This window comes from Myodes glareolus, chromosome 27 (genome assembly GCF_982192425.1).
Source record: "Myodes glareolus chromosome 27, mMyoGla1.1, whole genome shotgun sequence".
In the NCBI taxonomy this organism is placed as follows: Eukaryota; Metazoa; Chordata; class Mammalia; order Rodentia; family Cricetidae; genus Myodes; species Myodes glareolus.
Genome location: NC_142052.1, coordinates 10,842,632 through 10,868,536, shown reverse-complemented (window position 1 = coordinate 10,868,536; position 25,905 = coordinate 10,842,632). Strand labels below are relative to the sequence as shown.

Genomic DNA, 25,905 nt, shown 5'->3' with positions numbered 1-25,905 from the left:
CATACACACACATACCCCACATTTTATGTACAAATTTATAGAGGAACTAAAATATTTTAAAGTAGTAATATTTACATGTTTAGTCAAGCCAACTTACTCTGTGACATTCTCATTTTATAACATCTTAAATTATAATGCTAAGTCAAAGTTTCCATGACCCAGAACCACAATCCAGACAGGGTAGTGTACAAAGCAGAACACAAGACCTGTCAAAATCTGGAAAAACTTGAAGAAAATGGATTCTCCAATGTGCAGTCTGACTCAAACACAGCAGAGTTTACTTTTTTTTAATTTTAGTTTTAATTGTATGTGTATGGGTGTTTTGTCTGCATGTCTGTCTGTGAATATGTGGCTGCAGTGCCTATGAAGGCCAGAAGAGGGCACCAGATCCCCTGGGCCTGGCTTTGCAGAAGGTTATGGGACACTGGGTGAGCAGCCAGTACCCTGAAACACCAAGCCGTCTTTCCAGCGCTTCAGTAAATACTTTCATTAAACGTCAGCAAAGAATTTTAAGCTTTTTTCAGGTTACTTAGATTATGAAGTCTGTAAAAGTTACAGTTTCTCATTTTCTTCAAAGAGGACTGATCACAGAATGGACCATAGATAGTGAAAATGTGATAATGGTGTCATGTCTAGGGGCCTCAGATACTCAATACTGAAAACACAGAAACATTGCTAGGACACTTGTCAAGAGCTGCCTCCATTCATTTTCTATGTAGAGAGTCTCATGTGCTCCTGTTGCCAGAGTTCTTCAACGATCATTTCCAACTCTAGCTAATACAGAAAAGCCTGCCTCTTTACTGTGGCAAGGGAGGCTTTTGAGTAACTCATTTAATTAACCTGAGTTAATCTGCACTATCTATCAGACAATGTGATTTATTGCATTGTTCCAATGCACGCATTCAGTGCTGGTGTGAGCTGCTCAGCCTCTCTAGCCTATATTCTAGCTTAATAAGGATTTTGGTAAGTGGGGGATGAGCTGGCTGAGCAGTTAATGGTGCTTGCCTCCAAGCCTGGTGACCTGAGTCAGACCTAACATCCACATGGTGGAAGGAGAGACTTGAAGCCTGTGTTTTGTCCTCTGACCTCTGCATGCATGCATGCACGCACGCACGCATGCACGCACACACATACAAACATGCATACACACACACACACACACATCACTTGAAATGCTTCAAGTATTTATAGACATTTGCTTTTCATGAAGAGGCATAAGTACTAATGTCACCTGTACTTATTTTAGAGTCAAATACCAAGAAGGGTGTCTGTCACATGAAATTCAGCATCATTTCTCCAGTTCCCAGCTGATAGATTTGTCAAGGCAAAGTTTATAAAGAAACGCCAAAGAATGTTCTGAGGTTGAGAAATACATTTCAAATCACCATGGCTACCACCTGATGTTTGTGGCAGAGATAATTACCAACTAGAGTGGAGACAAAGGAGGAGCTGGGGTCAAAAGGACATCTGCCCCTTCCTCTCTCAGATCTGTGTGACTCCAAGTGAAACAGGGGGTCCTGGAAAGAAAACAGAAAGACAGTGTGAAGATGCTAATTGTGATAAAGGTTTAACTGCCCAGATAAAATATAACAAGTCTAGGTAACTAACAACCTACATGGTCTCATCAGGATCTCAGTAACAGCACAATATTTAGTTACCAACTGAGTTTTATACATAAGCGTGAGGGCTTGGCAGATCCTATTTCATTGTTTTTAGAGAATATGAAAGATAAGAGAAAATAGCATCTCTTATCAATCAATTACACTGAGATGCATCAGTTAAATAATTCAAAGAAGAAACACTGAAAAAAGTTATGGAAAAAGATTCAGTGATAAAAGCAGAATTGAGGTTTATATCCCTAGTATGCCTTATTAATGTTTAGAATAACTTGGTAAAGAATAATAATAATATTTATTATAATAATTCTCATCATGTTATTTTTAAATTTTCAACACTGACAATTTTAAATGATTAGTTTACAATTACTTCAATGTAAATGAATGAGTGAGTGTGATATACTATTCACTATTTCATTCAAAACCTTTAGTATCTGTTTTTATGGCAATAAGTATTAAATAAAAACACTTCCACAAAAATACTATTATATTATTGGCCTCTCCACAAAAATACTATTATATTATTGGCCTCAATTTCATACATGTAAACACAGAAAAATTCTCTGAATGTTACTAGACTTAAAAATTCTCACTCATTATACATGCATATATATATATGTGTGTGTATATATATATATATATATATATATACATACACATACACACACACACACACATACAGCAAGTCTACAATAAGTAGTTTGGGTACAAGAAAGGCATTTAGGAAACTAACCATAATAACTACAGTGAAAATTTTGTATAAATAAAAATAATTGGCAACAGAACATTTTTGATGCTGAGAGATGTTCAACCAACTCACGACTGTGAACCCACAGTGCCCGGCATCTGACCCCTCAGAGCTGGTCTGTTTCTCTTCATTTGAGCATGATCCACCACCCCACTACCTCCTGTGTACTGTTCGGTACTGTACTTTTTCTCTCTGCCTGATAGTCTAAGATGGTTATCCTAACTTTTCTGTTTCAAAACCCTTCCAGTAAATTCAGAGTTCCTTTGATCCCTGTAACTATCTGGTCTTGTCTTTGAATTTGAAGCATTGTAGAAGAGACCAGGTGTGTGACTCCATCACTGAGCTCAACAGTAATGGCTTTTTGTTCAGCTGCTGTGCACAACTTAGAAGAGGGTCTGCATGGCAGGAAATCGGGAGAGGGTTCTACAAATTTCTATGGATAGTAATTTTCAGAGGCATGAGAAAAAAATGGACAATTTAGAAGGAATTGCAGACCTGACAAAGTAAGGCTGATGCTCAGAGTTTCATACAAATCTGCAGAGCAAACCTGAGCATCCCTTGCCAGACAGAAGCTGTGCAGGTGGGGTTTTTGCCTGCCCCTCCACGTCACATCACTTGATGAAGTGTTTGAGAAACTGATGTGGGATTCTGCTCTGTGTGTGTGAATATGTTTTATTGCCACTGGTTAATAAAAAGCTGCTTTCAGCCAATAGTTTAACAGGATATAGTCAAGCTTGAAGATATATATATATATATATATATATATATATATATATATATAGAGAGAGAGAGAGAGAGAGAGAGAGAGAGAGAGAGTAGGAGGAGTCAGAGAGAAGCCATGTAGCCACCACAGGAGACAAACGCTGGACAGAACCTTAGCAGTAGGCCACAAGATTAATAAAATGGGTTAATTTAAGATATAAGAGCTCTAGCTAGCAATACGTTTAAATGTTTTACCAAGTAGTGTTTTAATTAATATAATTTCTGTGTTGTTATTTCGGGTCCGGGTGGCCGAGAACAAATGAGCATTTCCTGAGAACAAGAAACCAAATAACAAAGAGCATATACATTTAAAAGGTCATAGAAAACAATAAAAATAAATAACTATTGAGATGTTTGCTAAGGCCAGATGTGTTTATACCTTAAAAACTCTGTAGTACCTATTTTCTAATCTAAAGTTGCTAATGAGGTTATTTTGCCCAACAGATAGTATTAGACTCTGTAACACAAATGTTGGAAGTGCCAGTGTACGATGAGCAATGTTGTTTATTCTAGGAAGAATCTTTCTGTGAATTTAAACTTTCAAGTGAGTGAAAGACGCAGAAAGTGCAGAGAAATAGTCATCGTGAGATTCCTGGAATTGTGGAACAGGAATTACAGGTAGGAAATGAAGTCAATATTTAATTAAAAATTCACCAGTTTTCCCTTGTGGAAATCATCACTTAGACTCTTTGAAGCTAACACTGAATTTTGGATTTCAGTGTGTATCTGAGATAACAAATTTCTGATAGATTCCACCCTTCATAAAGATAAATTGGGTCAAAAGAAACGAAATTCCACCAAGAAGCCCACAACCCCGACACTGTGAAAATTATTTGGTTAATGAATCATCATCCTAGAATGTCAGCCCTGTGTGAGAACATCAGTGCATCATGTACCTGCATGAGAAAGGACATAAACTCACAACATCAAGTTCCACACCAAGAACACATGAACATTAATACTGAGTGTCAGACAACACTCAGGGGAAACCGGACTAAAAGTGTCCCCCTTCTCCTGGAGACATTTATTTGATCAGTTGCTAAACCTAGATCAACAGTGTTTATTAAAAAATACTAAAGAAATTAAAAGTTTTTATTTGATTTCACCTTCCTAATAAAAGCCTACATTCTGGGTACCCTGAAAGTTGACACAATTTATCATTTTAATGTTAAAAATAAGTAGGCTTGCAACTGCAACTTCAATTTTGCAGTCCACTAACAAAAGCGTCAGTGTTGTTTGTTTGGTGGGACTTTTGCTTGTTTCTTTGTTTGCTGCTCAAAATGTGGGACATATTTTCACAGAAGTATAATATGGGTTCTACCACTATCCCTTACGTTAATCATAGTATGTCTTTAAAATAGTAACATATCTACTTTGAACTTTATTCTTGAGCTACTGAATCAGATAAAGTGGTAACAATACCTTCACTAGCTCTTTGTGGTGAGGGCTATTATAATGTGCTTATTAAACACTTAACAACAAGCTAAGGACGGGATTTATTAGAATGACCTGTGGTCTGAAGTAAGGATCTGATCACAGGCAACGCTGTCTGAAGCTATTATTTCAGTCCCTGATCGGTTAACATCTGAAGTGGCGTTGTCGCAACCTCTCAGCTGCCTGTGACAGATGTATGGGTGGCTGTCAGACAGTTTGCGTGAGCCAGTTATCTACAGTCTCAAGTTTTCTGACAGTTTAGAGCACTTAAAATCTTGAATATATCAGAAATAAAATTGCCATATGCAAAGTCAATGATGCTTTATGTCATAAAACAATTTCTGTGTGTGGTTAAGGCTAAAGAACCCAGAGAGTTTGCCTCTTTTATGGACACACTGAAAAGAATCCAATTTTAAATTCATCAGTCTGTTGATAAAAAGTATAAAGTTTCTAATAAATAAAGCAGAAGAAAGATAATTTAGGAAAGCTCATTTCATCCGCTCTACTATTAATAGAAAAGCTACAATTTTGTTCCAATTTTATACTTCTCTCAGACTTTTCATTATGTCTTCTGAAATAACACAGTTGCAATCAATTTGCAATGTGTGTCTCAATCTCTTCGATGTAACCAAGTCACAAATACTGTGACAGGCCAAAAAAAAAAAAGTGGTCTCAGAATTCTTGCCTTAATTCCTTAGATTACAGAAGGCATTTTGCACATGGCATCAACGGCAGGATTTTAAGATGCGAAGACTACTCCAATGATCTGGGTGAATCTAACATGATTACATAGACCCTTACCAGGGAGCTTTGATGATGAAAAATGAATTAGCCAATGAAATCCATGATTGGAAAGGTCCTCCAGTGCTTACTTTGAAGATGGAAGAATGGGGCAGCAGCAAGGGACACTGGTGATCTCCAAAGGCTGCTACTGACAATGAAGTCAAGTCCCCATTGGGCGGTCCTCCTTGATTTTCACCTAGCAAGATTCATTCTAAGTTTTCACTTATATAACAATGAGTTCAACAATGTAGTGGTTTCTGCCATGAAACTCGTGACTATTTGTTACCATAGCGTGGAAAAGTAGCCCAGCTCCCAAGAGGGCAGTAGTGACTACCTGTCCGTTTCTCCCCATATACTCTGTGCTCTAAGAATTAGTCTTAATAATTTTCCCTACACCATGCACATTGCACACTAGAAAAATAAAAAGAACATTCTTAATCAAGATCCACGTCACAGTCTGGGCTGTTCAGTCTTTCAAACATCTCTGCTTCAATCGTACACTAATGTGTATTTTTCCAGCACTATTGCTTACCCATGCTTTTCCTTTGCTCCTTTCACATTTATGATGCCCACAATGTAGCCCGATGGTTCCTACGCCTTCAGTGGTCTGACCTGGAGGCCCAGGAGCCTTCACCCACGTCACAGATGCGTATCTCCGCTATTCTGTGCAGTTGTGTGCAAGCTCTATTGACCTAGCTCAGCATCTCCCCCACCCCCAAACTTTTCTAACAAAATTATCCACGATGTGAAAAGTGTTCTTCCACCCACACCGTGCTCAAGATTTGGGCACTTTATTTTTGAAAAGATAACCAAGCATTCCTTTCCCTTCTGCCTCTTGGTTGGCCTCAAGTCTTTTTGCCCAGCATTCTCTTAGCATTTGGTCTAGCTTCTGTGTTATTAAACCTAACCTCATAATGACAGCTGTAGAATATCATGAATGACTAGTGATACTCAAGACTACAGTGAAAATAGGGGAGGCCAGGAGGAGAAAATAGATCAAGGAATAGAAAAAGTCACAGGTGGACAGCAGTAAGTTCTGGGGTCCCATCCCACAGCAGAAGACTATTGGCAATGGTGATTCATCAAATAGTTCAGCAAAGCTAGAAGAAAGAATTTTGGATGTTCTCACCATAAAGAAACTAAACGTATTTGAGGAAATCTACACCTTTATCCTGATTCATACATTTCATGATATATGGACACATCACAGAAGATTCTTAAATATGTCTAATGTTACATTTTGTATGCATTAATATTTTGAAGAACCAAAAAATAAATGTATGTGCAATTCATTTGCATTCAGGATAGCAAAATCAATCTTAATAAAGAATTTAATTTCAAAGTTTAAAACACTGAAAACAAAACTGTCAATAACAGCTGATTTTGCGCAAGCCCAGGAAATCGGCAAGCATCTTCTTTCCCTAGGAGTTCCCTTCAAAATGCTTCTGAGCAACCCTTCTCCGATCAGCAGACATGGATTCCTTCTGTATGTCTGCTGGCAGTGATGAAATCACACACAATGATACCACTTTATTGTCATCAAAGTGAATTACACATTTATCTTGTTTATTCCTGTCGCTTCCTTAACATCCCTGCCTGCTCTCTGGCCTTGTTTTTGTGTGTGTGTGTTTTTTTTTTTTCATTCCTTTAGGATTTCTCATCCTGATTTTAACACAGCTTGCTAGATAGTCTACAGAGCCTACTTGCCATTCCTCTGCTCCACTGAGGAACTTTTCCTTCTGAAATGTGAATGTTTTCACATTGGCGCCCGGCTTGATCTAGTCTGTTGACTTCACATGCACTCCAGAGTGTAACTTGAAGACCTCTGACTGGACTCCCTCTTTTTCTCCTCTATCATTTTCTCTTCTAGTTGTGTGCCAGCTATCCTGAAGGACTTGCCAGTTTCTGAGGATCCTTATGTGCTCAACAATGTAGTTACGCTAATAATGCCCATATACTATCAAGAATTCAGACTCCCCTTTGCATCCCAGAAATTCCTATCTGATTCCACTTGACACTCTGAATTCCCTTTTTATATTCTCCCCACAGCATCCTACTGTATCTTTTCTTTTTTTCTGTATCAGTGGTCCATCTATCCCCAACCTTACATTTATTACTTGTCTCTTTCCTTTACCGGCCCCTTGGCTTGAGAAAATCTTCCAACTGCCTTCTTTGAATCTCCTATATCAAGTAAATACCTGGCACTGAGCAAAAGCTCCACAGCTCTTTATGTTCTCTAACAAAGTGCTGCATGTCCAGAAGCCAATTCCCCTCTGTTTTCTTTATAGCAACCTCCAAAGGGGAGAGGGTTAGAGAGAAGGGAGTAGGGGAGGAATGGGGAAAACTCGGGGGACTGAGATGGGGGGAGGGAGGAAGGATGGATATGGGATCAGGGAAGAATATATCTCAACTAAGGGAGTCATTTTAGGGTTTACAAGAGTCTTGATTATAAATGGGATCCCAGGTCCAAGGAGAGATCCCCAGATTGTTCTCTAGACAGAGGAGAGGATGCCTGAACCGGCCTTGGCCTATAACCATACTGATGAAGATTTTGCTTATCACCATAGATCCTTCATCTGGCGATGGATGGAGATAGAGACAGAGACCCACATTGGAGCACCGGACTGAGTCCCCCATGGTCCAAATGAGGGGCAGAAGGAGGAAGAACATGGAAAAAAACTCAGGACCGCGATGGGTGCGATCACCCACTGATACAAGGGGACTGATCTAATGAGAGTTCGCCAAGGCCATTTGGACTGGGACTGAATGAGCATGTGATCCAATCAGATTCTCTGAATGTGGCCGGATTCTCTGAATGCGGCTGGCCCGGAGCCTTTCTGAAAAGCCACTGACAATGACACTGGGACTTGTTTCCTCTGCATATACTGGATTTTTGGGATTCAGTCTGTTTGGACACTCACCTTCCTGGACCTGGAGGGAGGGGGGAGGAACTTGAACTTCCCACAAGGCTGGAAGCCCTGACTGCTCTTAGGGATGGAGAGGGAGGAGGAGGGGGAGGGGAGGAGTGGGAGGGTGTTGGGAGGAGGAGCGGAAATGGAAACTTTCATAATTTAATAAACTTTAAAAAAACATTAAAAAAATATGATTTTATATGTTGATCTCAAATCTGTACATTGGACCAGGTTTAATGTAACTGTCTATAAATATCTACAAATATGTTTCTATTTTTCTCTACTTTAATAAGCATTGATTGCTAAATCAATGAAAGATCAAATAGGTGTGTTCTTCCTTGTCCCATGGATTGAACAAAGATAGTATATTTTACATATGTTTTTACAACTTGTGGTGGGCTCTTTCCCGAATTAATAAGGCTCAAGTGAATAGAAAATAACCAAATTACTCATGACAAATATTAAAATGAAATTAAAGACTTAAGATGGAAGAACTCTAGAGATTACTTGCTTTATCCATATAGACCCTGTTGGTGGTAACAAGTAGTAACCCAAATCTAGCATGAGTGTATGGAGAACAGTGATTCTCACTAAAGGCACCCTCTCTCTCTCCTCTCCTCTTCCCTCTTGTTTTCTCTTTTCCTCTCTCCTGCCCCATCCCACAATTCCCCCTTCCTTTCTTTCTGCTGAGTTGAAAGCATTCTTTTAATATTGTGGTGTTTATTGGAACTGCTGAAGACTTGAATACATGTCTTCCAGATGGCTGATGCGATGGTAGTTTTTGCATTTTAATTGTTGTTTAGAACCAGGACCTTAAAGTAGAATCCATTTTGACCTGGTTAAACTCCAGGCGACAGAAAGACAAAATGATGTGGGTCATCTTAATTCCCTCAGACTCAGTATAGTAATTTCAAAGAACGGAAACAATAACCATAGGCCATAGAGCACTAATATCATGGTGGGAGCATGGAGTTTCCAGATTTTAATTGCTTTGCTGGTATTAGTGAAGCTTACTTAAAAATCAACTACATACAAGAATTTTTAAAATTATATTAATTGTTATTGTTGTAAAGACAAAGTTTACATATATAGCACACAATTTTAAAAAACATACTTATAAGCAAGTGATATGATGTTATTTTACAACATGGAATTAGTCACTAAGAACACCAGAGTACTTGAGTCATGGCAACATTGTCAGTGACCCCTGAGAAATTAGCTTCATGGGGTAAGCACTACTTACACTGGATTTCCATTATCTGTCTTTAAGAGTTGGAGGTCAGACTAAGTAGGCACTCTCAATTTACAAGCATCACCAGTATTAACATATGAGCTAATTTTGCTTTAATGGGATATGGACAATTTTTTTAATGGGTCCCCCCACCATTGGAAATAAGCAGGACATCTAGATTAGTAATGTGAGCATATACGCCTCAAAAATATTCCTAAATAGAGATGGCAGGTGTTTGCAGGTCAATTTTTAGTCAAACGTGCAACAAGCTTTTAGAATCCAGCTAGCTTGAAGGCTGGTTGTTCTCAAGAATTGTAAGTTATTACATGGCTAAGTGAAATACCGACTAAATAAAATGGTTCTAGCTAATAATTAATGTCTTCAATTAATACTATTGTGTCCCCTTAGTGCCACTTGGACATTCTTAAAGAAATGTGGGGAAAAAACTGAAATATCATAAATGCAGGAAAAGACAGATAATCATTTCCAGTTTTTGCTGATTTAGAGGGAAAGCAGTAGGAAATCAGAAGTTCCTTACATCCCTACAACTTTGATTCAGTATTGTCAATTATAAAAGTTGTAACTTACACTTTACGGTGTGTATTTTAGTGTGAACCACAAATGGTAGACTGGCTGTCAGTCTACTGTTTGCTTTGTCCCTTTGCCATGAAATTGGAACACTAACAAATATTTGAAATCTTTTCCAAGAATAAGGAAGCAAGTAGAAGAAAAAAGACATGAAATTATACATAAATGTTTTGGCTTTAAAGTTAATAGCTTTGCTTATTGATTCCTTTCTTTAATATTTTCTCTAGAGCCGATTTTTGACATTTGTATAGCACTTTAAAATTTTGGAAGTACTTTTGTGCACATTATCTTTTTCCTTCCTCAAAGTAAGTGATAAAGCCAGACAGCATTGTTTGGAAACGGTGTTACAGTTTCCCAGGAAACCGAAGCAAGTGAGGGAGGCTCTGTCATTACATTAATGACATCTTAACATTTTGTATCCATTCTCATTTCAGTGCTACTTACTACTGCCATTGCAAACATGAGGATGTGTATGTTTGTGATGCTGAACATTGCTGGGTATCTTTTAAGAGGTAGTTAATGCATAATTGAAGTTAGAAATGTATATTATGCTTTTCCTCCATAACTAAAATATTTATTTAATTATTTGTTAGATGCAGGCTCAAATGTTTATATCTAATTCAATATTTTGAGAAGAGTTTAGAAAGCACCACTAAAATATTTTAAAGGCATTCACCATATACATATGGTGTGGGAAGTCCTTCAGTCTGTGTGTTGCTTTTATTGGTTAATAAATAAATTTGTTTCTTCCAGTAGCTTAACAGAATAGAGCTAGGTGGGAAAACTAAACTGAATACTGGTAGAAAGAAGGCAGAGTTAGTGAGATGACATGTAGTACCGCTGGAGATAGATGCACCGGGACCTGGCCAGTAAGCCACAGCCACATGGTGATACTCAGATTAATAGACATGATGTAACCAGATATAGCTAGCTAGAAATGCACTTAAGTGATTGATCAAGCAGCATTGCAAAGAATGTAGTTTCTATGAGATTATTTTGCTATCTGGGTAGCCAGGAACCAACAAGAGGTCTCCGCCAATGATTTGGTGCACCAATGTGGGGCTGACTATATCCACATACAACCTGAGAAAGTTTGGAAAGGAATCCTAGACACAAAAGAACAAAGTTAAGCATGGCTTTTTGGTAGCAGGATTTTCTAGGGTGGGTTCTGTTTGCTAGAAGCAAGCAGAGGTATGATTCCTTTAAGAGATGTCTTCCTGATTCAAAATGGTGACTTCCTGGACCATGCTGCCAGGATGAACTCTGGCTCTTGATTAATGTCAACATACACCTACTATGTGTCTGAAAATGGGACTGGGAGCATGGCTTACACTGAAAAAAATCTCTGGCATGTTGGACTTGGCAGAGTCAAAAGGCAAAGCATACTTAGACCTAGTAATGCCACTTAGCATTTTAAGAAGGGCTCCTGGACAGAAAAGGATTTCAGATACACAACAGGACAGATTTCAGACATAAAAGGTCTCTAAACACAGCACAATGTGTTTAAAAAATGTAAGTAAGCTTAGGAGAGAGAAGAAAAAGAATAGAGACAGTAAATATCATATAAAAAGCACAGACAGTCATAGATTAAAGGAATAAAGATAATAAAATAAGTATTAAACTTGTAGAAAAAGTAATAGAGTAAGAAAAATAGTCATGTAAAGATGAAATATACACAGAGAATCTGAATTATGTATATTATTGTGCTTTCTTTGAATTTTTTGACTGTTAAGCAGCTAAGTACAGAGAGACATTTCATTGCATGGGCTGCTAAGCTAAACCAACATATATATTTTAAAGGTATCTTGGCTTCAAAATTTGGGCCTAAGGATCTGTTGGTTTTGAAAAGAGGTTCTTCTTTTGTTTCCACAGAGGACGAGTACTTGTGGATTGCTTCAAGAGTAATGTGGTTTGATGGACCAAGACCCTCTAAAAGGTCACTGTGAACACCCCCAAAAATGACTTCACCCAAAAAAAGCAGGAAGCAGTTTGGGAAGAATTCCACCCAAATTCCCTAATTGATTGTTTATAAATGTTTGTTTACATTTAGAGGGGAATATGCTAACGATATGAATACTTTGCATTGGTATGGATCTTGGTCTATTGATATAAATTTTAGGTCAATTTTGTTATATGTATTTTTTGTTCTTTATTAAGGTGTTGTGTTTGTGCAGCCCATTTAAAAATGTAATGCATAACTAAGAAATATGGTTAATAAATAGTCATCTATAAAAGTCAAGCTTGTAGTCATGCTAGTTAGGTTTTCTAGATGTACAGAGATGTATTTCAGATGGATAGGCATTCTTCAAACCTTTCAAAGACTACTGAATATGGCATTTAAAATGTTTAAGAATTTAGGACTTTTCATAACAATGAGACACATCTATTCAAGGTATCACCAAACTACTTCAAGAGGAAGATGGGCATTGAAGAGGCTTCTTGTGGAGTTTGTTAGCCATTTGGGCAAAAAATGTTCTTGCCTGGACTGTTTGATGTTATACTATATGAACTGGACATGCAGAACCCACAGAAAAATGATGGCTGAACTTGCATAAAGGTGAGATGGTCTTTGACTTCCTGCTTTATGAATGAGCCTGCTAGACATCCTGCAGGACACAGAAGAAAGCAACTGATGGACTTTGCCATTACAAGGCAAAACAAATCTTTGGATTTCCTGTTTCATGGAAAAGTCTGCAGGATATTATGAGCCAGTAAGCTGAAGATGGATGCTCCAACAATTCAGAAGAACTTTGGGTCATTGAGCAGGCAGTGTGATGTCTCTGTCAATTCTGGAGTTTTGGGAGTTTCTTACAAGGCACTTCCTATTTACTTAGGTAAATATCCTTCTGGGGTCTCTGATGGAGTTGAAGATAGATAGTTATAACTATATTTTTCCTTAGTTATGATAAAAGATAAAATAGATATAAATGTTGTAACTGTAATTTTTGCTTGATACCTGCTTATTTATATTTTTTATTATATTTATATTTAATTTTATAAATATTATAATTTTAAATTTATAAATTTAAAATTTAAAATATTATAAATTTAAATTTATAAATATTATAATTTATATTTATTTATATTAATTATATATTTTATATATTTATTATATATATAAAATAATATATAATTTTACTATGTTAAAGTTAGAACCCTTCCTTTGATTTAAGCAGAAAACATGTGGGAAGTCCCTCTGTATATGTTTTGCTTTTATTGGTTAATGAATAAACCTGCTTCAGCCAGTGACTTAGCAGAATAGAGCTAGGTGGGAAAACTAAACTGAATGCTGGGAAAAAGAAGGTGCAGTCAGTGAGATGTCATGTAGTCACCTCCAGGGACAGATGCTTTGGGGGTAGGCCACAACCTCCTGGCGATACACAAATTATTGGAGAAAGGTTAGTTTAGGATATAAGAGTTCACCAGAAATACGCTTACGCTATTGGACAAATAGTATTGCTATTAATATAATTTCCATGTGATTATTTTGGTTCTGGATAGCTGGGAACAAACAAGCAGCCTCTGCCAACATACATATAATACATATAAATAAAATTATTGGTTTTAAACAAATATTCACTTAAATCTAGTGTCTGTCGAGAACTTTCATTTCTAGGATGGAAGTCGAGTTCTTTCTTTGAGTGCACGTTTATTCCTCCTGACTCTCCCAACCAGTCAGCACAGGATTAGCATATCCCAATTAACTGACAGATTCTTTGATATTATTTCCAGTTTCTATACTATAATTCCCCGTTGGTAACAAAATTCTCCTCCTCTTCCTTTCTCCATTTACCCATAAGAAATCCGTTATTTAAAAGGACTTCCTTGATACTCTACAGTGCTTTCCTGTGCAACTTTCTGCAGCTGCAACTACTGCTGCTACACGGCTGCACTAAGGGATGCATTACCACACCTGCTTCCTATGGTCCGAATGTGCTATCAACATTGATTTCAGGAAGCAGGAGGCATGCTGGTCCTTTTAAGGTGTGTCAAGGAACAGTGGCAATTTAAACACATAAGGACAAAAATTTTATTGGCACAAGGATGTGTATATAAAGAAAAACCATACTCAGTGAGCTTGTCATAAATACTGACCTCATAAGTCTGCGGTGGAAGGAAATAATATATTCTTTGTGTATTGAGAAACCTGCCTTATCCCAAGTAAGTAATTAAAAATCAAATCACAGTGATTATTGGATAATGATAGGGACTATGATTATTGCTTAAAAAGGACATCAAAACTCAAGAAATATGTATTTTGGAAGGTTACTTAAACTAATATAGTCAAAAAGGGAATTGATTTTCTCCCTGTTTCCAGAGAAGACACAGCTGGGCCACATCTGTCCTGACTTTGACTTTAGCCCTTACCTTGGATTTACTATCTCAAATGCTTTCTATCAACATTCTTACAAACCCCTAAGCTTTCTTCAGCATATGCAAAATATTATAGTCCTTAAAATGTTTCCCTGCTTGTTTTTTAAGGACCATGGACTTAGACACGGCTCTCGACAGCAGCATGGACCGCACACAGCTATTGACCTCTCCGTGGCGACCCAGACCACGGACATCCACATAAACCTGGGGTTTAACAGAAAATAATCAATTCTTCATCCCAGACATGCTGTCCTTGCTCAGAACTATGGTGACTGTGTGTCCGGACAGCGTGTTCGGAACAGCCTGTGAAAGCTCCATGCTGCTGCCCAGCACCCTGTCAGCCTTACTCAGCCACATCTTCCCCTTCCCCTGCATCCATCTCTCGAGCTGGTCACCACCATCTTGCCTGTAGTTCCATCTCTGCGCCACACACAAACTTGTCCATTCCTCCATCCTTCCTTCCATCCATCGCACATTCGTTCATAGCAGTGGCATTGGAAACTGCAGTTGGCCACACAGTGTATTTTTTTTTACCCAAACAGAATTACATGCAAATAATTATTGAAAAGAGTCTTTGGTCTGCTTGAAGTTTTCTGGTTTCTGAAGCACCATAGTTAATGGACTATTGCTGAGACTCATCTCAACAGTACAGCTGTTGCCCAGAGTCAGGGTGGTGTTGTGGTTGGGCAGAGCAGGTGCCAGCAGACACCACTGTCTTCGGTTCTCCCAAATTGCTGTTATAATTCTTAACTGCTTAACTGTCTAAACACTTATCTTTATAAGCACAGATAAGGCTAACTCTTTCCCCTCATCAGAGAAGCTTCTGGTTAAAACAGAAGAAAGGGGGGCATTACAGAAATGCACAACGTGAAAGATACAAAACTCAATTGCGTCATTTATTGCAACACAATTCCTACACCTAAACATCACAGCAGATGTCGGGGGAAATCTCACCGGAGTCCACCTCTGGATGAAGAGCAACAGAAAACCGACAAGTGCTGGGAGAGGGAGAATTAGCCTTTCCTGGGGAGGAGTCCCCCACATGGTTACCCGATACCAGGAATCAACTCGAAACAGTACACATACAGGCCACACTAATTCAATAATTACATTTACGTATTTATTATAATTATAATAATTCAAGAAAAGTCTGAGAATTTGTTAGAAGACAAAGCAAAAGGAGGATGAGAAGGATTGAAAAAAATGAGAAAGAAGGGGAAATGATGCAATGGCATTTTAATTAAGGAAAAATAAATTTTGAAAAGTTATAATTAAATATCTAATATTGAGCTTTAGAAGATTAATACATTTTTAATTACTTGAAACACCAGCAAAGTTTTCTTTTGATTATATTATCAGTATGCCTCTGATTCATTTATCTTATCATCTGTATCTGATACAGGAAAACCACTCAACTAATGGGATAAAAAAAAATCTATCATATATAGCTAGCCAGTCTATAAGGACTTCTGACCTGCAGCTGAAACAAAAACACCATTACACAATAAGCCTCCTGGGTAGCTTATCTGTATTCTCTTTACTTAAACAAATTACCCAGTATCCAAAGAAGATCTCAATATATGCAACAACAGAAGTAAACCAACTTTGATTAAAACTGGCATCATGGTTCAATTGTCATCATTTGGTCTACTAAGTGAAATGCCAGGCACATTAGCAATTATAATGGTCTATTTTAAAACAGTTTCAATGTATGGCTGCTGTACATATAATTTTGTAGAAACTGTAGTAGTTAGTTATGACTTTTTCAATTTAGGCATTCAGTTTCTCTATTGAGATGGTATACTGAATAATTGAGCTATAGTATATCTATTTTTAACCAAACATAAGATATACGATGACATTAATATATGTATAATATATGCATTCCATCTGCATAGCTATGTATAAGATTAAATCATTTATAGATGTTAATTTATAACAATGTAGGAGAAATATACAGGAAGCTATGAATAAACGCTTATACTCTCAAAACGTTAACTGGCGTTAATTTGATAAAAGTTATGCAGACATATACACAAGGCAAGAAGGACGAATCTTAGTTGCAACTGAGCTGCAAGGCTGGAGTTTCTCTTGAGCCTGCTTCTCCCAGCACCTTCCCTCAACTGTACTTTTCTGGCCATGTAGAATGAAGCAAAAATCAAAATTCTGCTTTGAGGACAAAGATGCTTTATATAAAATGATGAATATCTGCCTCACATGAGGTCATACCCCTTTTTAGCATGCAGACAGTCCTCTGAACAACCCGCCAGTTCTGCACTCCCTCGGCCCCTTTCCTTGGGCACATCTGAAAACTCCCCAAGTCTCTGAGTGCTGCAATTGCACTGAGTCATACACAATCACAAAGGATCCCAGTCCTGTGTGGGGAAGAAAGGGTCTGCTGGTAAAAGGGAAAATAAATCCGCCATCTGTGCAGTAGGGACTGGACAGCTGCGTGGAAAAGCATGCTTTCTGTAGCAGCCGACTCGTCATTCAGCCTGTCTGAAACCACGGAGTTCTTGGACACAATAATGTCAACAAAGAAAATCGGAAAAATAGGGTTAATGGGCAAAGTTGTTCATAATACTCAGAGGAGCCTTGGTTAAAGGACTCCCAGCCTTTTCTCAAGGAAAGAAGAAATTCATGGAATAAGAAATGTGTGCTTAAATTGAGCTATCTTATTCTTGCATAAAGAATATTATTCCTGAAGTATTCTTAATCTTGAAAGAATTAAGTAATGTTTTCTGATATTAAGACTCCCACATCACAGTCAAAGTCTATATCTGAAGTAAGAAACTGTGCTACATGGCCTAATATTAAATCTGAGCATATATTTCTACACTTTTTCTCTGTTCCTAAGTCCTCGTTTTACCAAACCATAGAAATATTATCTTAGTACACAGATAGCATAATAACCCCCTAACATATTTCATTTAAGGATTTATGTCTCTCTATATATTTGCTTATCTCGGTATAATTCTCTCTTGCCTTATGTATGTACATATATCATATACATCATGTGTACATATGGAAGAGAGTATTGCATATAATAGAATTATATTAAACTTTGAACAGATGACCAGGATCTTTCAGAAGCATCTGGTAAGTGATTCGAGAACAAACAGAATTCAGAGTAAACTGCAGCAAGCTTTCTTCGGGCCACCAACCAGCTATTAAATCACAACGTAGAGATGTAATATCAGCTACGAATGCTCAGCCATAGCTTATGCTCGTCCCACCAGCTCTCATAAATTAACCTGTTTCACTTCATCTATGTTTTGTTTTGTGGTTTTTTTAACTTTCCTTCATTCGGTATGCCCTACTCTGCATCTGACTGCCTGCCTGGCTGACCTTGGGTTTCCCTTTCTTTCTCTCTCGTTCCCATCCCCCTCTTGTCCAGAGCCTGGACTTCTCCTACTCTTCTCTCTGCCCACCAGCCCCACCCATCCCTCCACTACCAAGCTATTGACTGTTCAGCTTTTGATCAGACCAATCAGGTGCCTTAGTCAGGCAAGGTGAAACAGCAACACATCTCTACATAATTAAATAAATACAGGATAAGCAAAAGCAACACACCTTTACACAATTAGACAAGTGCAACATAAACAAATGCAATACACATTTACATTGCTAAAGTAATAGTCCACAGCAGTAAACGTCTTACCAAATTACCTTCCACATTAGGTTGGGTTTTCAAATCCAGTGAACTTCGCTACTCCATGAACAATATTGTACTGCTATGCAAATGAGCATTTGATTCTTTCCTCAGAGCATTTTACAAACATAAAGTGCTTTCCTGTATTTTCTTTTATTTCTTTTTATTTTATCTATCTATCTATCTATCTATCTATCTATCTATCTATCTGCTTATTGTTTTGATTTTGTTGAGACAAGACTTCACTATGTAGACCTGAATGATATTGAACTGCTCACAGAGATCTGCCGGTCTCAGACTCTCAAAGTGCTGAAATTAAAGGTGTGTTCCTCTATGGCCAGTTGATTTCTTTATTTTTGATCACAACTATTAAATATAACCATTAAATGTACAATGATTCTATAAAGAACACTAGAGATAAAAATTGTTCACTGAGCTAAGTAGAAACCAAATTCAAATGTCACAATAAATAACTTCATGTAAATAGTGCCCATAATAAAGTATTAGTTAAATAATACTGCCATGTGAACAGTAGTGATTAAAAGCTATTTCTGACCCTGAGGTTGGGTGGTTTGGCTTGAGAGGAGTGCCAATATTCTAAGATGTTTTAATGAGGAAATGAAACAGCAATTTGCTAAGAGTCAATATTAGGAATACTTTCTGCCAGTGAGCTAATATCTTACTCACTGCATTGCTATTAAAACAATACAGGTAATTTTGTCCTGGGTTTACAAATAAAGTTTCACAGTTTCATATTTATGAAAAAATGTATCCAAACTCACACACCTACAAAAAGATAGTTCTTATTCACAAGTATCTGAACCACCCATAAGAAATCTTAGAAGAAAAAAAATTAAATTGTTTTGTATAAATGGAGATGAAGAATTGGGGAGAGAAGCATCAGGAAATACAGGTTACCTAATCAAACCACAGGATTAGATGAACAATCAAGATGGAAGGAAGACAAAGGAGCTATAGGGCAGCTACGCTGGCACTTGGGGCACAACGGCAAGTCCTCCTGATCATGTGAAGATATTTATTGATTAGCAAGATGAATTTGATGCCAGAAATACGCAGGTGAAAGCGTGTCAAGTTGATGGAATGGTCCGTGATAATAGTGATTCAGACATGGAAAAGAAAAGAGGAGCGGGTTGGCGAAATGACTGGATACAGTCAGATTAAATGGGTTCAAGGATCATTGAGGAAGAGGGTGTGGGAAGACTGTAAGCACCAGAGGGAGTGGATGTATTTTCCAGATACAAGACCACTGCACACATAAACTCCCAGAAAATGTATCTGTAGGCATTAAGACCTGCACAAGATTAAAGCAGCCAATATCTTCAAGGGGAGGAGGAGGAGTTCATAAAGTTCTACCTCCTAGCTAAAGAGCTATTGGCTACTGGTGGCTGTTGCAGGACAGAGGGTCAATTTTCTTCAGAAATGTGGCCCCGGTCAAGTCACCCATGTTCCAGCAGGTGGTCATACAGTACACACACACTGACAGCACTAAGAAGGCTCAGTGTTTCTCCTTTGTTTTGTTTTGGGGAATATATGAAATTTGGTGGGAGATGGTGGAGGGAATTGGAGGGAAAGCAGTGGGCGAGAGATATGATCAAAGCACATTGTATGCATAAAGGAAATTCTCAAACAGTAAAAAGAACAATATGTTTCTAAGATGAGAAATAAAAGCAATAGAAAAGTTATTGAGTGGATTAGAGTAGAAGAATTTTAAAGACACAATCAAGGACATGCATAGAATAATCTTGAAGAATGTGTAGAATCTTTATGAAAAGGAAAACATGATAAGTCAAGAATTTAAATTTAGATGTGGCAAATAGAAGGGCGTTTCATAATTCTATGTGATGTGGCCCCCGGCCCTCTAAGGTATGTTCATTCATATGTGCATGCATATATGTGTCCAGGCCAGATGCTGACTTTGAATGTCTTCCTCTGTAATTTCCACCTTATGCCTTGAGGTAGGGTCTCTCACTCTGCCTGGACCCACTAGACTGGCTGGCCAGTGAACTTTGGGGACGTACCTGTCACTGCTTCCCCAATACTGTATTACAGACATATACTACCATGCCAAGCTTTGATGTGAGTTCTGGGTATCTGAGTTCATGCTTCTGTACTTTCAGAGGGCAAGCCCTGTACCAGCTGAACCATAACCCCAACCCCTGTTAGTTTCTGAAACTAGAATGTAGTCAAGTCCTCAGAGTTAACACCTGTGTAAGCCTCACTGGAGACAACACCGAAAATGAATTAATCTCTCATGAACATTTCATGCATCCCAGTTTCAAAGCAACAGTTTCCCAAACGAGACCTCAGCATCCATGTAAGCTAGGCATTAAGAAGTAGCTTCTGGTTACAGAGAAAGCTGAGCTCGGGTAAACAACGGGTAAACAATGGGTAAGTGGCAGAGTCCTGGACTGAATTGGGTCTTTCTAATCCCAATGCCTATGCTTCTCTGCTGCGTTACTCTGCAGTCACCCACCATGGAGAATGGTGGAAATTAGAGCAAGGTCTTTTCCTCAGATGGAAATTTGTTGAGAGGGCACACTGATGCCATTCCCCTACACTGTGGGGCCTAAAGTTTTATTCAAGAAAGATAGCTGAATCTGTATATATGAGATAATCAGCTCAGAATACCAATTCACCAATTATTTCAGATGTATCAAGCTCTGGATGGATACATGAAACCATGCTTAACATTTGAATTTAGAGGTGAACGAGGTTGTTGTTGTGCATAAGAGAACAATGGATGCCTCTTTGTTCCATCTAAATGCAAAAAGGAAAAGCAAGATGCAAAATGAAGGCAAACCCGCTCTCCATGGCACTCGATGGCGCTAGTGCCGGCAAGAGGGACAAGAGGTGCCTGGCAGATGATGCTTGTCCTGGCAACAGGGCAGTGAGGCTTCCCATGACCTCGCCACTGTCTTTAGTAAAGTAATGTGATAAGCAGCACCCCCTGGCCCTGTCATTCCTGTCGTTCATCCGCTTCTCCTCAATGCAAACACCCCAGATCACATCCAAGAAACTAGATCTATGTGAAGCTGTGAGACCTAACACAGCAAGTGTGTAAAACCAGAGTTCAGTTCTGTTTAAAATGGCCTTCACTTTTCATTGGAGAAAAAAAAAATTCTGTCAAAATTTTGCTTGGTGACCTGGAATAAGAAATTAATTTAGTTATGCAGATACTTAATTAGGGTACCAAATTTCCCTCTACAAACATCTGTTCTGTACTGTGTCTAACATTGACCACTCAGACTACGGTCGCGCTTAGGTCCTATATCTGACTACTCTAGTAGGAATCAGACCGGTGGTAAGGAGCCAGTAGCACTCATCCACCTGATAATATTCAAATTTCTAACTGAAAATACAAAGGAAGTTTCCCCAGGGTCGCTCTTCCCCTTTAAAATCACTGCCTTCAAGAGAACGCTGGACATTTCTAGCTAGAGCTTTGGTACCTTTAGACTCCCTTCTTTCTGAGCCTATTGAAAATCTGAATTTCTCTGACGTTTCCGTGATTAGGTAATGTAGCCAGGACAAAACCTCTACGACTGTGTCCTCTGTGAAATGGAAATGAGGTTTCACGCTGGCATAACACTTACTATAAAGTAGAACAGTTATAACTCAGATGGCAGTGAGTCCTTGGTGTGAGCGCTGAAGTCACGCAGGACGTTTCCACTGTCCCTCTGCACAGTGCCAGTATTGTGCAGTGTTGTCTCCACACAGACATGGGGACTCATAAAGAAAAAACACTACTGGATATAAAACATTAAAAATGCAAGGTTAACTCACAAGCCCACTTCAAAAGAATAATGACTACTATACTAGTCATTAAAAATTAAGTGATTTTAATTACATTTTAAATATACATGTTTCGTGATTGCGTTGATTTTATACATTTAGAAATGTAATCAGAAGCACTGATACTACAAAGACAGCATTACTGTATCCTTGTAATACACTAATTAAGGTATAGAGATTTATATATTTATAATTTATATATTTATAAACCTTTAGATGTGTTCACTATATGAACACTAACTTTCACTGGGGTTCACGTTTCTAAATCCTACACTTACACCCAGAACCACATAACACAGCTAATTCTGGACTGACATCTATAGTGAAGATGCCAAAAACCATCACTGAAAATACTGTTGCTTTGTTTCTTTACATTTATATGCTTACTTATTTGTTTCTTTGGGATGTGTGTGTGTGTGTGTGTGTGTGTATGTGCGTGCGCGCGTGCACACGTGTGCATATAGTGATTAGAAGACAATTTGTGGACAATTTGTGACAATTTGTCACGCTGTCCTGCCGGGAAGCAGGTCCTATCTCACCAGCCCAAGAGAGCTTTTATTTCTACTTCTTGTTCCTATATCCCTAGCAACACCTTATTTATAACCCTATTGCTCACTTTCATTATCCCCCACCCCATTTTTAATAGAATCCTCACCTAAATCTTATCTCTGTTTTTCAAGGCAAATAAAAGTGTTTATGATTGGAAGTAAATTGCACAGAGAGTTTTCTGCATGCTGGGCACAGCACTGGACACTCTACACTTGCTCTGCCATAACCACCTCCCCAAAAGCGTTATTTTGGTAAATGCCAAACAGCTCTTACTCACTAAACTGATGCCATCCTCAACTTTCGCATTGGAAAATGTGCTTGTCTTCCTCAGTCATCGAAAATTAGAATCACAATGTGATGTCACCAGAAACCCGTAAAAAAATGAGAATATAGAGACCATAGGAAGCAAGTTGGTGGAATATGGAGGGCATTGAAAACGGCCACTACCGAGAGTATGCGACCGACTGAGAATGTACATGACTAAAAAGTCATCGGGTGGTTTTGAGTGAAGCTGAGCACAGGAAACCGTGCTCCGAGAATCGGCTCAGCAAGAGCACATCCACGTCCACAAACCACAAGGACAACAGTGCTCCGAGCCGCAAGACGACAGCAGCGCTGCGAATGACCCTCAAGGTCAGGAAAGGGAGGACGGGTAAATGAGCTGAGGCGTATTCAACAAAAGAAAGGAAAAATGGGTTAAAGAATAGCAAGGGACTTGTCGTCTTATAGTGTGAACAAATCCTCAGCAGACTGTTGAGTAAAAGCAACCCAATTGAAAGTCCATGCTGTCTAATTCGTTCCTGTTGCAATCTAAAAGCAGCAAGCCATTTGGTGACAGACCAGGGCTGTTTGTGAGGACAGCGCAGGCGCAGGAAAGGGGTATGACGTCATGAGACACCGGACGTGTACCTTCTAGTCTCATGCTGGTTACACAGACATGTCCAATTTTGAAACCCGTTCATACGATCTTTAAAAAGAATCTGTATCCTTTTATCATGCATTTAACAAGTTATTTAAAAGTGAGCTTAGAGAACATTTCTGCTCTTCGTGGTTTATAAATTTATACTCTAAAGACTAAATTAAACAAATATTTACTATGTGACGACCAAAACTTTCCAAGAGTAAGACAAATTCTACAAAAAAAGAAAAAATATTGAGAAGATTCATGTTTTAATTTTACTTTCTTTTATTTTAAAATTTTTCTAAATAAGGCAAAACCAAAAGCAAAGCGAAATAATACACCAAAGTTACTGCAACTTTATATATTAAGAAAACAGAAATTTCTTAATTTGGAGATCTTAGAAATGCCACATTGTTTTCGAAGTTTAAAAGCCTGGTCATTCCCATTCATTCACTAACTCATACACGGCACAGTCACCAGCTAACTACTGGATAAGCAAGTACTTAAGGGTTTTAAAGGTTATTGTCCTCCTAGAGCTTAAGTCACAAATGTCAGTGCCAGTCAGAACCAGGTGGAGATAAAAACTGGCAGCAAGGCTGGTGTAAGCCTTTATTGTGGGCAGGAGTGACGGAGACCGTGGACTATTGGGACATTGTTAAACACAGGCCTCTGTGTCGGGAGTGTGGCGACAAGGACCGGGCTCCCGCTGGTCTTTTCATGAGGGTCCAGTGGAAATCACAATTTACTATGTGAACCCAACCGGTTTTTAAACGTAAGCTCTGTAAAAAGAAAACAAACAAGGGACGCTGGCTGTGACGAGCGGAGCACATCTGTGAGCTGAATTAGGCATATGGCTGCCCGTGTAGAGAATGATCAAACGGAAGAGACACAAATGCTCGCTGGGCAGTCGCCATGAGCACTCCTTTGCCCTTTAGATGCCCAACCAACCACACGAGTGCCAGGCTTTCCCTGGCTCGCTCTCACCTCATGATTTACTGCTCTTGAATAAACCACAGTGAATTACATTATAGTCTTTGCATCCCTACAAATACTAGGCACGTGTTTAAATGATTGGAGTAGAAATATACCTCCTCCTCATGTGTGCACGTGTGTGTGTGCACGCGCGTGCTGTTTTGAGTGACTCAATCAGACCTAGGAGCGCCCGGGAGGAGGTGAGAATAGAGTTGGCACTGGGGAACTTTCACGTTTTCATTAAAAGACTCTTTCCATGCATTTTTCAAGGTTAAAAAAAAAAATCCTTACACGTGAACTCATTGTTCCCTGGCGTTACGCCTGCCAGCTCTTTAATTAGCCACTGCTCTGGTTCAGCATGAGCCGCCTCTGGACCCTCATTCACCAGTGGCCAACAGAAGGGTCCTGAGCAGCCCAGGTACCAATCTCTTTCTCTTTGAGCTCTCAGTGCACAGACTCATGGCACAGAGTGCCGTTTCATACTGACTGCGTCACACACCAACGATGCGCAAAGTGGGGCTGCCTTCCCAGTAAAGGGATAATCCTTCACAGGAGAACATAGCAGGGTACACCTGTTTTCATTCCCCTAGAAAATAACCAGGTTTCCATTGGTAAAACTGGCAGGAACTGAAGGCCTTGAGAAACAACCACTTTTCAGACATTTTAACACAAACCCATGGATTATAAAAAATCACAAAAACAATGACTATGAGCTTCAGGTAGTCTCTGTTTATTTAACAAGTAACAACTTGTGATTTTACATAAAGGGATCAAATGAAACAAAACACCGAGTGACTGATATTCCAATATAGATGTATAATTTCTCTTAAAATAATGGCCACTGTTTAAGTCTTCCGATTGTAATTTATAGCTAATGATCTGGATATGCTGAGATTTGGAACAGCTTACAGAAAAAAAAATTGTCGTCTTTTTAAATGACAAATCACATAGCATTTACGTTTGATAGCTGTTACCTCACTGCAATTTTCTCTTCTACATTTAGCATTTATTATCTATTCCAATATACAGACAGTCCACTTTGAGAATATAGCATCAGATGATTGTCATTTTATTGGCTTTAATCTCTATTACACTTCTAGTCAAATTTACACACACACACAGACACCATCTATACTTGAGTGCAAAAGTTTCTTTGATCACAAAATAAAATACAAGTCCAAAAATAATGCTCCTTTACTTTTCCTTCATCTATTTGAAATAAAAGCATAAGAAAGTCTGAACACTTTAAATTGACAAACCATTCTTATATACCATCGAAAACCAAGAAAATATTTCCATCCCACACACAGACAGCACCATATGAACACTCTTGGTATAAGTTATAATTTGGAATTTTTGTTAGAAAATGATATCTTAATATATAAAATATATAAAGATATAAATGTTGTTAAATAAAAGTTCATATCTTCGTAGAACTATTCTATTCAGAGAGCAAATGGCTTCAACAATTTACATGTTATGTTTAATCCCATATCTTATTTTTAACCTACTATTGAAAAATTTACCTAAATAAAGAAAGTAGATCTAACAGAAACATATCAAAAAAACACAA

At 38.3% G+C, this 25,905-nt stretch overlaps 1 protein-coding gene across 1 annotated transcript in view; it reads right to left on the bottom strand.

Moving 5' to 3' along the window:
* Sema3e (semaphorin 3E) overlaps positions 1-25,905 on the bottom strand; it is a 234,862-nt gene that overhangs the window by 51,924 nt on the left and 157,033 nt on the right. Inside the window, exon 5 of the mRNA XM_048433586.3 lies at positions 1,424-1,517. Within this exon, the coding sequence (XP_048289543.2) occupies positions 1,424-1,517 (94 nt within the window). The remainder of the gene's footprint in view (positions 1-1,423; positions 1,518-25,905) is intronic.